Consider the following 15,554-nt stretch of genomic DNA (forward strand, 5'->3'; position numbering starts at 1 on the left):
TTTTTTTTTTAAAGTGGCTTTTTTATGTAGTCATATGTACTCAGTTCTTTATAATGGACTTAACGTAACTATTTAAAAAAAAACCCAGAATAATCAAATAACACTATACAATAAATAAAACAGCAACTCTGTGTAATATTAAAAACTTGGGATTAATTTATGACAATTAAGTGATTTTTACAATGAAAATACAACTTGACGTATTGATAATGACTTCACTAGTTTTTCTTGTAGATCTCCTATATTTCAGTGGTTTCTACCCTTTTTTTAGTCTTGACCCCATTTTGATATCCCACATTTCTGGCAATTCCAGAGAATTTTTTTTTCATCATTAGTTTTTAATCATGTTTGTTCCACTGTGTTACAGATGGAGAATAGACAGGATTAGTGCACAAAGTGACAAGATGCTACAGCTCAGATCTTTTTATAAAGAGTTTTATTTGAACTAAAAAAAATAATGTGTTGAGAAAGTGAAAGTATAGAATAGATTTGTTTAAGATTGGGGTGTTCGGTGCTCGGTTTGTGTCAAAACATGCAGAAGTTTAATTAGAGCCTTGATAATGGTTGTTTTTGAGCCTTTAGCTGAAGTATGTACGGTATGAGTTAGTTCTGCAGTGAATAAAACCTTTACATCATTCATTAGGAGGAAAATAAAGAGATAAACAATGTTTAGATCTTCAATTTCATATATCATTCCTAATGTTGTTTATTCTGCTAATGTTCCATTCTCTTTTAGTCCTTCCATACAAAAACATCATTTGGCGAGAGGAGGATTTAATGATCGGTATGGGCTTTTCATGCTGTCACACAGTGACTAAAAAGAGACTTGATTTTAGACGGGTGTTTTTCTGGTGTTGGTTTTCTCATCAAACGCTGACACCTTAATGCACCACACCCATCGGAGCCCTTCTTCTTTCTCAGGGGTTAGTCATGTGTGTCTCTTAGTGAATAACGTCATCAGTCTTTGTTCTGGGGGAATAAACATGGTATTGTGATGTCTACTTTTACAGAGATATTCACACAAATCATCATTTATTTTCTTTGAGTAGTTCCATTAGTGTTGGACAGTAAGAGAAATTGGTAAGGTACAACTCTCCATGGCTTTCTCCAAGTCTCTTTTCAACACTCCTTTGCCTGCCTCAGAAACTCATCCGTTCTTATCAAAGCTGCCTCTCCCTCAAACAGGGAGAGGTGCTGCAGATAGCAGAGGAGGAGTGAGTAATGGGACTTTCTTCAGGCAGACTCAAAAGCTGACATGCATCTTATTGCTTCGCCATCTCACACACACACAAGCACACACGCACGTACACACGCACGCTTCCACTAAGCCTGGATGTGTTTGTGCCTGTTTTACTGTGGCTAAAAAATCCCATTTTATCATGTTTTTAAAACGGAACATTTGGATTAGATGAAGACCTGAAAATCAAATTGAGATTATTTATTTGCATTATTTTGTAGGTATAACTGGCAATTACAGTTTTGAAAACAGAAAACTGAGCTAATGATCTGTGAGTTATATATTCTTAAAAAAACACACTGACCTTTTAATAAAACAGCATCTTATTGATGTCAATGTGTATTCCTACCAGGGTTGGGGTCAATTATAACTGTAATCGGGTATCTGATAATCAATAACAATTTTGGCGTAATTATAATTGTAATTTTAAAAATCATAAACATAATTAAATTGTAACTGAGTTAAGATAATTGACTTTGTAATTGTAATTGCCATGGAAATTCTATAAAAATTGGCCATTATAACTGAACGCTAAACTGGGGAACCATGTTGCAGTTCTATGTACACACCCTGTATTATTAAAATGTGTTACATATCAACCTTTCCCACATTTTACCATATAAATAAAATTGAAATCGAGGGGTATACTGACACAAAAAAGGCTTAGATGCCCACAGCAAAAATATTAAAACCTATATTTTTATTGATTAGGAAGCCTAACAAGGTGAGAAAGAAATCAGATCATATATATTTGTTTTTAGTGTATTTTACAGCTGATTTAGGACCCAAACACAAGAGGAAGGCTACTTTTATTAGGCTATTTATTTCAGTAATTGTGATTACCGTGATTGTAAATACACTTAATAGTAATTGAGAACATAATTGTAATTGACTTTATGAGGATTCAAAATACATGTAATTGGAAAAAAACTGCTGGTCATTGCAATTGCAACTAAATTGTAATTGAACATGGGTAATTGCAAAATGTAATTGACCCCACTACTGATTTCTACCCTAGGCCTGATGAGGCCAGGGAAAGATCCAACCGTTTAAATACATGTGATGGAAGTAATTGGTTTAAAAGCCTGTAGTTGTCACCAACACTCATGCACTATAATGTCTGTCACACTCACAATCCCAAATGATTTTCTACACAAAAGCTGTTGTGGGTTAACAAGGCCTACGACTGTAAGTATTACTTAAAAGATCAATATTTTTACCCTCTCAAATGTCAACTTACTAAATATGAACAGAATTTGAAGTGCCTCACTAAATCTCTAAAGCCTCAATAGTGGAGAACACAATTTGAAACAAATGGCATTTTTTTTTATTGGGGGAGGGGGAATCATTGCTATGGAAAGCAATGATAATATCTGAAAGAAAGAGCCACAGTTTTTCACAGAGTGAGGAAAGAGCCAATGTGTAAGGACGGTACGAGGAAAAAATAGCATCCTCCACTAATGTCGTTTATGGAAAGCTGTTTGAGCATACATTTAATATCAGTGACATCAACCATAGTGAAGCTCAACTACTCAAGTTTGGAGTTCATAAACTTAATTTTGGTTTAGTGGTGCGCAAGTAAACTTTAGTAGTGAAGCAAAACACGTCACGATAAGTACGAGTGAAACAAGATGTGTCATTTGTAAGCTTGATATGCTAATATAGGGGAGCTTTTGAAAACATTACCAATCAGGGTAATGTATTTGGATGTAATTGCTCCCCACTTCATTTGCATCAGCTCTAAGGGAACTATTTAGTGAAGATTTTGTTCTTACTTGTACTACTAGTTGACTAAAAACCATCTACCAATACAACTACTGAGATTTTGAGTGTACTAGCAGTAGTCGTACACAAAAGTGTGTTTTACTAGTACACCTCACTAGTAAAAAAAAATGTCTAGTAGTGGACAACTCAAAGCTCTTTCAGAGCCTAAAATAAGTATGTGTATTCCAAATTTGAGTTTAACTATTGCTAATATTACTTGTGTCAAAATTGTGCTCAGCTTTCCATATTCATTACCTTAATTTCTTCTTGGGTAAAAACCCCAAGATATATCCAGCAAAACACAGAGGCAATTGGAGGTGGTACGGTTGTCTGAAGAGCCTGCACGTGTGAATGGGGATCAATATTGGCATGTCTTCCTTATGCATATGCATAAAAAAGGGCCCAAAAAAGAAATAATTACATCCAGGAAGCTAAGCTATCTGTGCAACAGTTAAAAAGATGAACACAATGGTGTAAACTCATTGGTTAAAGTCATATAGAGATTGTCAAAACCTAATCTACACCAGTCTGAACAGACGAGACACTTCATCAGGTTGAATCCATTGTTTAATTAAAGTAAATCTACTGGTGCAGGTTATCATTGACAAGAAAGACAAACAAATATTATCAATGTGCTTCATACCAATTGTTTGTCTTTCTGTCTTTCACTTTACACATGGGCCTTTACATTAATACTATTTTTATATCCTTCCACACTCTAAACTTCTTCCATTGGTGTTTATAGTTTGCTTCTCAGTCCACTACTTATGTATGACAGGCCCTCTCAGAGACACTATAATAAGAAGATAAGCTTCTTCCTATGTACATAAATATATCAGGTTAATTTCCAGGTTTACTTGCATTGGGATGGTGCACTGTTGGTTTCTCTGACCTGCTGTGCTGACTTCTTACACACATTCTTATTAGTACAAGGGAAAAAAATTGACAGCATTTATATTTCAAGTTTAAATTAAGTAGTACTGTAGCTTCCAGGGTCTTAATAGGAAAGCAATCCAGGGATCTGTGCAGAGTCAAATGCGTTCCTAATGTACCCTGCTGCCACTAATCAAGGCTGTTTTATCAGAACTAGAAACGTATCGGGCTTTAGGGTCTTTTTAATTAGTATACCAAATCATACAGAGCATCTATAGACAGAACCAAGCATTGTTTGGTTGCACAATGCAAAAACAGGAAAACACATTAGTGCTGATCATGCAGAATGAGAGCTTTGGAAAACCTAATACTTTGCTATCAAAGTTGGTTCATTGTTTCAAATTAGTTTGTGGATCTTTGTGTTAAATCATGCAGTGTGATGAACCAAGGTTTTCCCATTTAAAATCACATCTCGCATCTTCATTTAGTTTGCTGGCTTGTTCGTTCATGGTTGTTCCTGCAATCTTCTGCTTATATTAATTCACCAAAAACCGCCTACATGAAGCATTTTCTTGCAAATTAGAAAATCGTGCAAAATTGTTTTTGTTTTTTTATAGGTTATTTTATAATCACATGGATGATGTCTCTTGCCGTCATCAACCGAAACAAAGAAAGCCATCATTATATCTCAATAAATATTTAAGGGGGAAAACCCTGATGGATGAGGAGGCTAAAGTGTGTGTTTGGTGTTTGCTGCTGCCGGGATCTCACCTCTTGGACAGAAGCTTGTTGAAAAAGAGGAATAAGAGGATTAGTTCTCGGTATGTCAATGTGAATCTGCAGAGAGAAAGAGAGGGAGAGAAAAGACAAACACTGAAGCAACAGGCAGGTTAGCACAGATCTGGCATTCACAGGCAGTGGCAAAGACGGGAGAGGGAGAGCGACCGTTAGCGGATTGATCTCCTCGATTCAAGTCGGACCAGAGGGTGGAGGGGGTCTTGGTCTGAGATGGAGGTGGTCTTTGAGTAAATGACTGCTCTGTTGATATGCCTCTGTATTATGTGAGCTGGGTTCTGATCTGAGTATGTGAAACCACATTTACACCATCTCAGTGCACCCTCCAGATGAACGGGACGGCAGATGGACAGATTCATCAGAAAGTAGCCAGATGATGCAGGGTAGCAGCCGGAGACAAGCCGACGGAAACGGTCGGGACGGCTGGTGTCTGCCGTGCCCACCTTACCTCTACCACCTCCGGCTGCAGCACCAACCACTCAGGACTCATCCTAGGAATGTCAATATGGATCTGACAGCAGTATGGGAGAGAAAAGGGGTAAATGCACACACTCATCCCATCACAAAACCGTACACACGTGTATCCCATAACATGTACCATACTTTATAGGCTGCATTCATTGTGTTTACTAAGGGTGCCCCGCTGCAATATTGATATCAGATTGATCAATATTGGCCTGCATCGAACGTCTCCAATATAAGCACTTATTATAGAATGTAAATGTAGATGTATGTAGACGTTTAACTACTTACTGTCTAATTATCTCTATGTAATATCACATGATCAAGCCTTTTATAACATTTCACACGACAAAATAAGTGATAAAAGTATTTATGATTTGTGCTGATATAACATTGAATAGGAATTGGTATCAAGAAATACTCAAAGCTTCAAATGTATTGGGACACCCCGAGTACTGCAGAAAGACATATTGTTAACAAACTTTCACGCTTTATAAAACATTAATAGAAATATCAGGGGGAAAAAAAATCATAAAATCCCTTTCTGAAATATAATTTGATAAAATTTGCAATTCTGAATTTTCACATCTTTAAAAATAATAATGAATGTACATTAACATCCACTTGGATGGTAGAGCATTGTATCACACTGCTATAGCTTGCTTGTTACCTTGCAAAAGTTAAAAAAATTAGTCACTGTATCCTAATACCTATAGAGAAAAACCAGCATCATGTTATTTAGCAAAAGCTGACGTGTTGTCTTGGTTAATCCAGGCTAACATTAAGTCCGTATGTGCACTTTCCAACTCTGTTTTATAATGTAATGTAAAAATCAAGGTAATATTATCATCTATATCCTTCAACAAAGACATCATTGGTATGTTTTAGTAGACACTGCCCACAGCAATTAAAAAGGCCAAACAAGTAAAGCCAGCCACAGATAGGAGAGTCAATAAACAGATGTTAGCGGTTCCTGTTAATAGCTGATCAGTCTTTGATGTATTTGTTTTAGTGCAGTTCCCCTGCAATCATTCACCAGTATTGTAAGAATAAGGCATAGGTTAGGAATTACACCCAAAAAAGTTTGAAAACAAAATAAGTGCAAGGAAAAGAAAACTAAATAACTTTTCAATTTAAAGTAGAAAAGTTAAAAACAATTCACTCCTCAGCTGTTTTATTTAAGCTTTGAGCTTCAATCATCAAGCTGCCCGACCATTTATCTGTGGTCCATTTGAATAAAGCCAACTACAAAGTGACATTTTGTTAGCCTCACCTTCTCTTGGGACTGATAGAAAAGGCTGCTTTTACTTTAAAAATCATGCAGAGCAAACTGGGACAACTACAGTAGTCACATCCATATGTGAATGCACACATAAATAAGCTGCTTGGAAAAATTACCAACAACATAGACAAAAATGCAAAGAGACATATGGACAAACCTTAAGAAGAGACAAATATTGAGGCAGATGGGTAGTCCTGATTGTGAACCAATTCAAAGACAAATTTAACACTCAGTGGTGCAAGTGTATAAATACATCTATAGTGGCTTAAAACGAGACAGAATAGCAAGAAAAAAACTGAAACCAGCTGTCGGAAGCAAAATATGAGCAAACACACAATCAGCCACATTAGCAGAAGAGCGCTCACTGCTGAGCATGTAGAAGCTGGCGGAAAAACAGGCTCTGTCCAAACAATCATCAAAACAAAGTATTCCAGTGTTTTGGCACAGCGAGGAGGAGATCAATGGGACAGAACTTGTTTATCAGCTCGAAATGAAAGGTAGTGGCGTGCTAAAATCAACTCTGGGTGTGTGTGTGTGTGTGTGCACTTGTGAGTGTGCTCGCCTGGACACATAGAAGGAGAACAATATAGGAAAAAGCAACATCATTGACCCTAATTGCCACTTCACTTCCAGCAGCTGCAGCTCAGCAGCAGCAGGAAAGAGTAGGGCAAAGGACACGGAGCAAACTACTTACTAAACACCAACAAGTTCTACAGAGAAAGACCTTTTGGAGAAGGTACTTCATTTCACAACAAACTCTGTGGTAAATATATACTCCGTTTCTTTCTTCACTGGCTCTACTGGGAAGCTAACTTCTAGAAAAATGTCTCTTTATAACAAATAATATATAGCAACCTTCTTCAAAAAGAACTACACACTAAAATGCGACGACTAACAGCAAACTTAGAGGGAAAGGGTCACTATGGAATTAATGGGAATAAAACAACTGTGCCGCTGTTTTAAAGCAGCAGAGAGGATAAAGCTAACATGCTACAAAACTGGACCAAATAAAGCTATCAAAGCCAAGTAGGATCCTATCCACGGTGATAAGGCAACAGGTGCGAGTCCTCCCTGGAATACTCTCGGAGCTAAACTGAAAAGAAAATCATGTCTGCTAGAAAGGCTAACGGGCAAAGCACGGCGCCCTGATATCATGAGTGAAACCTGCTGGCCTTCACGTCTCCCCAAAAGAGCACAGCTTCAACATTGACTCCCTTGTCTGCCCAGACGCAGAAGTGGACATCTCTAATGATGTGCCAAATCACAATCCCAGGTAGATATCCCTCATATTTTCAGTTTTTTCTTCCACATCTGTTCAACACACCTCCGTGTGTCATAAGAAAAGATTCATATAGTATATGACAACACCTGTGCACAGTTTATAGAAGCCACACAAACCTTGAGTGCGGAGGCGGCTTATAAACTCCTAGAGGAGTTTATTATAAATCTATAATGTAATAAATGCTGTGCTTTCAAACAAAACTAAGATACAATCAAGAGAACAAAAAACCTTGGAGCAAGAGTGAGATAGTGCATAATTTGAAATTCAATTGTAAAAAAGCTGAGTGTAAATAGAGAAGAACAAAATGTCAAGATCATTCAGACCTATACAAAATGAGTCTGCGTAAATTCAACAATGGGTTATTCAAGATGAGGCACCAATACTTCTATGAAATTATTGCTAAAAGCATAAACATCTTTCAAACATTGTTCTCTGTGATTAAAAAGCCCTCAAACCCCCAGATTAGATACTGTATCTCCTGAATTACTGCCACCTAAATTGCAGTGTAAATGGCTATATGTATTACTGCCTTTGTACCTGTCTGTATGTATCTTGGTGGTGCTCATCGTTGCGGGAGTCATAGTATTGCTGAATGAAGCCAAAATATTCTTGTCTTTTTCGCTGTAAGACGCTTTCTCTCCTTTCTGCGTTGGCAGGCAGGTAACCCTGAAACAGACACAGAGAAAGAATTAGTAAATAACACGAGAAGATTATCCTTCAAGAACCATTAGAAAGTAAAATACTAGGTGCTTAACTTTACATAATAATCACACATCTGGGTCCCATATGGGACTCATTAATTCAGCAAATATTTAGGGATGTTTTAAAACCACATGGTGTTTTTGGCAAAGCTGTTTTTTGATGAGCGTTTATTTGGAAATTATTTCTGAAACATCCCTTTGACTTTGTTTGCAGAACTCAATCACACACCAAACAGCCCCTCCAGGGATTACCCAGTCTGCAAATGGCACACTAAGGTACTCATATTCTTTCTTAGCTCGACTAAATGGCTTCTTGCGTCTTAAGGGAACTACCTTCATCTACGAGTGTTTATTTGGAGAAGAGTGCAAACCTCCATGTGCGCTCAGGCTTCTACGATGTGAAGAAAGTAAAGTTACAGCAAGCAAAAAAAGTTTTGAACATATCCAACTGACTCCAAGACATTTTGGTAACACTTTACATGAAGTTTTATACATTCAGGCTGACATTACGGTGTCATTATCTGTCATTAGTATGAATAAGGTGTCATGGAGGCTGTCATTAAGTGTTGTTCTCTAAATTATGACACTTTTGGAGCCATGTTGGCATTTTTGGGTTCGGTGGAAAGATCTAGTGGGGTTAGGGTAATGAAGGGTTAGAGTAACAAATGACACTTAATGACAGCCTTCATGACACCTCATTCATGCTGATGACAAGTGCCATGTCATAATAATAAAAGTGGAAATTCAGCTTTATTCATAAAACTTCAAGTATTTTTAAGGATAAAAAAAAAAAAACAATGTCGTTTTAAACTTAAACCAATCAACATATCCATAATAAACATGATGCAACATCCCAATGTTGTTCCTCTATTAAATTATTTATATTTAAGACAACACAACTCTGATATAGCTTTGTTAGTACCGCAATGTGCTGATGTCAATTTCACCAGAACTCAAATTTTTGTACTCACTGATACGAGTATCTGTTGATACAAATAAATCTGCAATGATTCTCTCAAAAATAAAGTGTGGTGTTATTGTAGATTAACATCAGGGCGTATATTTAGGGAAACACGGTCACAGAATCATCTGTCTACATTCTGTTTCCTCTGCAACCTGCATGTTACAGATGTGTACCGTAGATGAGAATATGATGGCAGCATCACACCTTAGGCCGTTACCACAGCAACTACAGAAGTTGCACTAATGGCAGTCAGTAGTCACCTTAAATAGTGAAACACCTGCTGGTACTTCATGTTTCCAGCACTGCACGTATTCTTCTGAACCTTGTGTTTCAACCACACACAGTGACTGCTCATACAGAGCTGAAACTGTGTAACTGTTTGTCTCCATGACTGTGGGTTCTTTCCTAGTGCTGCAGCATTCCTGCTCCCATTTCACAGCACTTGTTTCTTTGGAATACCTCCACAAATCGACAATTGCTATCCTCTTAAACTTTATTCAGAACATAAAAAAAATATATTTACAAAGTTGATAACATTGATTTTTCACCACCTTAATGCCTCATCAATAGTTAAAAAATACAACTGGTCAAGGCTACAATTACTTCTGCGGTATCGGAGCATTTTACACCAGTTACAGTATACACCTCGTTATTGGACTTGACACTAGTATCAGTATCAGGACAAAGTATATATATTAATGGACCATTGTTATAGTTGTCTTAAAATAATAGTAATAATAATTAAAGATGCTAACATTCAGTTACTGAGTAAAACATGTCATTCTGGAGCATACTGATAGATTTCTTTATTTTGTAATGCACTAGTTTCATTACCTCCACCAAGGAGGTAATATTTATACGGGCTTTTATTTATTCGTGTGTTTATTCTGACAAAGTTCTAACCAAAGATAGACCTTATGCCATGGAACATTCTATCAAATGTGGATGGGATCCGGATCAATGTACCAATTTTGGATCTGTTTAAAAATACAATAAATCCCTAACTCTCATGATTGGCAAATTTCAGTAATCCATATCTCTCTTCGTAACTGACTGTTATTTTTGAAATGTCTGAAATGTTCCTCAATTATTCTCAGTTTTATCTGGATCAGATCTGGATTTTGCATTTCATTGCGATTTTGTGTCCATACATTTGGAGCGACTGTATAGATATAATTAATGGGGATAAAGATTTCTTAGAAACCCTTTACAGTGATCCTGATAACTGTAAATATCTGGCAAAGAGGATATTTGGTAGTTGGTGGAGTGCTCGTTTTACTTTCTTTTCTTTTTTTTTTAATGGTGCAGTAACGCAGATAAACAACTAAAACAACTTTATTTATCTGCTTTAATAAACCAAGGGAAAAGAGCACAAGTTGTATAAAATAAACAGAAATGGGGGGGAAACAAAAAAATCCACACATGCTGGTATGAATCTTTACAATGTGCATCATCTCACTTTTGTTTGTTATGAGATACTGTATAAAACACACATTGTGCATCTCATTTTTCACTTTATGCCAACACATCCATCATCAATGTAGGAAACTGTTAGCATGAGAGTCAATTTTAAGGTGCAGGTCAAAAAGTAGACCTTGATAAGAAGGCTGAGACCACTTGTGCTTGTGTCTGGATCCCAAGGACAGTTAGTTCCAAAACAACAAATGACAATGATTTCGAGCAAACCAGATAATCAACCTGTGAAGACGACCTCCGAGCACAGTCCCGAAGCAGTTAGGCCAAACCAACTAGCAAATTATCTACAGTGTAACAAAATGTATTCCACCAATAAGTCTTAAAACATAAAAGGAACTTCATACAAAGAAAACAGCCCGAAAGACTACAAAAGCTATTTAAAAGAAATCGAACCCCTTTGATTATCCTACACACCACTCATAATCATAGGTTAAAATAAGGACAATGACACATATAACATACTGTATACTTTAGAATAATTAACTCCATAATGATTGTATAAGCTAAACTCAGAAATGAATAATTATATAACAATCTGCAATGCCAATCAGTGTTCTACATGTCCATCTTTCCCTCTTTTTTTTTTTTTATGAGCTCGCTTTAGGGATTTTATTCTTTGATTTTATGATCTTTTTATTTGAATATTTACCCTGCATTCTTATTCAATAATTAAGCTGCTATCTGAAGTTTCTGAGAAACGTCTCGATGTCCCACTTTACTACGTATAATCCTCACTTATATTAGCTTAGAAATGCATTTCATCATGATTTAATCACCACATTGTTTTTGTTATTATTGAAATATGCAAATAAAAGGTTAAACTGTAGTCTTTGTTTCCTCTGATTTATTAAAGCTGTGTATTAAGGTGTCTATGTTGCTGTATGAATCTATTTCCCTGGTTTCAAATAAATGGGTTTAGTCTAAAAACATAGACATATTTCTCCTGTGAAAAGGAGTGGCACCCCCGGCATTCTTTGAGCTAATATTAATAATCATAATTAATGTTCTCATTCATATATCCCATTATTAATAACTCCCACATCAAATATTTGTCGATTCGCTTTTCTTTTGGATTGAGTCACTAATCATTAAAACGCACACAAAATAAATCATTTCATGAATGTAAAGTAAGTAAAGGGGCATCCCGGCTGCTGATCTCTGTCAGCGCTGCCACTCATCCAGACGGTTGTACTCCTGCCCACAGAAAACCAGATCAGACTTGCCAGAATGTCCACATGTCGCATGTTGAGACTGAATCATATGCAAACACACACGACATTTGGGTACACACACTAATACAAACCGTGATGGCAGTGAGCTCTGGAGTTGGGTTCCAAATGAGGGCGCGGAGAGGGCGTGTGCTGAAGGTTAATGGACAGCTTAGTGGAGGTCAATCACACAGTAGCTGCATTACGACAGGGGAGCACACGCTCACAGAGGGATTTGAAGACTATAAAGAGGACACAAACACTGTTAGGCACTTCCCTGTAATTACATTTGAGGTCTCATTACTTCCTACGACTGATCACGGAATGAAATATTTTTATGTGCCCACATGTCCGTGATGAGAGTGAAGTAACAGTTTTTTTTTTTTTTTTTTCTCCGTCATAATGGTGTTCATCTAAAGTAGTTGAAGCTAAAGCAGCTTCACATTTTTTAAGTTACTTGAAAAGAGGAAAATTAGTTACGCTCAAAGCAGACATTCATTTAATGTAATTGGCAGACGACTGGTTAAAAGGGTAGGTGCAGATTTTGAAGGAGAAATCTAACACCGCAGCACAGCACTTCTCCCTGCCTCAGCTCACATAAAGCTCATTTCTTCTTTCTTCCTTGCATCAATTCATCTCCTCTCCCTCTTATGAATCCTCCACTTCAGTAAACTTTATAAAAAGTGGCAGAAATTTGCTTTGGGAATCCATTCGGGGAATTTAAATGTGTATTTCTTTTTACCCTTTAAGCTTGCTCACTAAATTGATTCTTACTTGGGAGAAATGCATTTCCTGGAAGTAGACCGGAAACAAAATGGTCCCACTGTGGGAACCTACAAAGTTGAGCAAACAAAACTTAGTTTTAATTGTCCCAGGAGTTGTTATAAGTAGCTGCACGTCACTGTCTTTAAGTGGCCACAGCTTGTAAGAAACTGAAACATTTCATCAGTTAACTTCAATCAGTAAAGTTCAACAATATGATTTAAGTCTTCTTTATGCGGTACTTCTTCTCTTAACTAGAACTTGAAGATGATTAAAGTCACATGGTGTTTTACAAGAAACTACAAGGAACAACAATAGGGATAAAGAAGATGAGTAGAAATCAACACTATTCAAGATTTTAAAAAATCAGCAAGAAATACATATAAAAAAATTGGTCAATGCTAGTTTTAAATGGACTCAACCTTCACTAACACCCACCTTCCAGCTAAAATACACAAGTCAGTAAAAGAAAAAACCTTTCCACATCTTTACTATTGTTCAAATTACAAGAAGCAGGCCTTGGTTTAGGACCAGGAGGAAAACTATAGAGCACAGTCACAATAACTCAATAGTTCTCAAGAAAGTTTATCTTTGACTCTAATTGGTATTAAACAATGGTTTTGTTTATACTGCAGTTCAATAAAACAAGTGCTGCAAGGAGCGTTAAGGACCAAAGAAAGCTGTGTGTTCAAACTCTTAAAACCATTTCCTTGCATCAACATCAATATTTTCCACAAATCGTTACATCTTGATTAGATTCATGGGACACTTTAAAACTTGATTAGCATCAAAAAGCTTCACATTCACTCTCTGACACACACAGAGGTGAGCTAATGGCAACAGAACTATCATACAAGGTGCTAATCTAGAATTTGGAGCAACAAGTTCAGTGCCTTCCCCATGGACACTTTTGAAAATGAACATTTTAAGCCCTTGATTAGAAGATGACCACCTCCACCACCTGAGCCTGCAAATCAAAAATAAATCCCACACGCAAAGAGAAAAGCAGGTAAACTACTTAGAAAGAATGACACTTGAAGTGCATTTGAGCTCAAGCTTCTATTTGATTAAGGTGAATATTATGGGCTCTATTCTCCCATTCGCGTAAGTCCAAAAAGCAGCGCAGTGGCGCTGTTTTTGGCTGTGCGCAATTCTCTACTTAAGTCAGTCGCTCAGTGCCTTCATCCCAGTTACGCGCTGTGGGTGTAGCGTCCCTGAAATATGGGTGTTCCCTTTCAAATTTGGCTTTACGCGCAATTTCCGGTGTGCATAAGTCCTTTTCCTCTACGCCCTTCTAACACTGGAATAAGTGCAGCACCCCGATAAGGTGAAACATTATATTGCACTATAAATATGGACTTACGTAGTTACATTTGAAGCCACACGGACTCGTGCATCGTGCAGCAACAGCTGTGATCACTCAGCTGCTGATGCGCGATCAATTAAAACTCTGACAGACACAGACTTCTGTCCACAGTGGTCACAGTGATTCAAATATTTTCATACTATGTCCAACGTAAAGTCACAGTTTGATCCACTACAGAGTGAAACAAACTGTCATATGCAGATGAGGATGGAACACAAACTGTTCCCACACATATTTTAATGAGGCTCAGGTTGCTTTAAACAATTTATATTTAAAACTGCGTATTACAAAAGACAATAGTTCTGTTTCACTGTAAACATTCCTCTGTATTAAAGCAGGACGCTCTGTGACCGGGTTTGTTCCTCATATGTCCAGCGCATCTAACTCGGTCACGCTTTACAGCGATGATGATGATGATGATGATGATCAAGAAGAGAAATTTTAACTTTGACTCGGACAGAAGAAAGCGGCCGATCCTCAGTCACACTACAATAATCTGATCAATAATCTGATCAAATCAACCTGTTATATTGTTTATCAATGAAGGCATTTCAAATTAAAAGTGAACTTTATCATTTTTCACGGATTTCAATTACATTTACAAGCGATGGGAAAACTCCAGGTTCCGTGATTTCTAGACAACCCCCAAAAAATGACATCACTGCCTCCTTTCCTTCAGCCCGCCTTCATTCACACACTGCACACTTTTTGGCTCCTTACACGCGGTGGGCGTGTCAGCAGCCTGGACCGGAGAATACGATCAGGAGATCAGTGCGTAAAGCGTCAGACAACATGCTCCCCATGTATCATTGAATTAGACAACTGTAAGTCAACCATTGTTACAGTTTCTGTGTGTCAGTATATCACAAATTGTTGCATCGCCTACCGGTAATCCATGACAAAAAAATAAAAAATATTAGTGTTTGCAGATGAGCTCAACACATCATTTGAAAGAGTAGAACATGCATTTCCATCTTCTAATTTCAAGACATTCCCACATTTTTTCTTACTGTAGTGATTCCAAAACAGGGGTACACAGGAGGACATTGCAGGGGGTACTCAAAGATTTAACAATTAATTTAAAAATAATTGGGAAATGTTCCTAGTTTCTTTTAAGGCTTTTTTTTGGGACAAATTCACCACAAATTGTCAGTACTATAGCTCAATAAAATACTATATTTTCTTGTAATTTTATTACCACACTTTTGACAACAGGAGACAATAATTAGCTACATTAGGATGCCACATTTATTTACTATTGAAGTAATTACATAAAAGCTGCATTGATAATTTAAATAAAATAAACACATTCCACTTTAAAATACACTCATTGTTTTGAATTTGTAGATTAGGCCTCAGGGATCCAATGTTCTCGAGAGGGT

The 15,554-nt window shown here is 37.0% G+C and overlaps 1 protein-coding gene across 3 annotated transcripts in view; it reads right to left on the bottom strand.

Moving 5' to 3' along the window:
* The window catches only part of tbc1d22a (TBC1 domain family, member 22a), a 182,166-nt gene that overhangs the window by 123,492 nt on the left and 43,120 nt on the right, over positions 1-15,554 (bottom strand). Inside the window, exons 7-8 of one of the 3 annotated variants that reach the window (XM_028449742.1) lie at positions 8,233-8,361; positions 4,646-4,711 (exon numbers count right to left, since the gene is read on the bottom strand). In XM_028449742.1, the coding sequence (XP_028305543.1) occupies positions 4,646-4,711; positions 8,233-8,361 (195 nt within the window). Of the gene's footprint in view, positions 1-4,645; positions 4,712-5,117; positions 5,181-8,232; positions 8,362-15,554 lie in introns of all 3 variants that reach the window. The other 2 variants (XM_028449743.1, XM_028449744.1) reach the window with 2 other exon arrangements.

Source organism: Gouania willdenowi, chromosome 6 (genome assembly GCF_900634775.1).
Source record: "Gouania willdenowi chromosome 6, fGouWil2.1, whole genome shotgun sequence".
Taxonomy (NCBI): Eukaryota; Metazoa; Chordata; class Actinopteri; order Blenniiformes; family Gobiesocidae; genus Gouania; species Gouania willdenowi.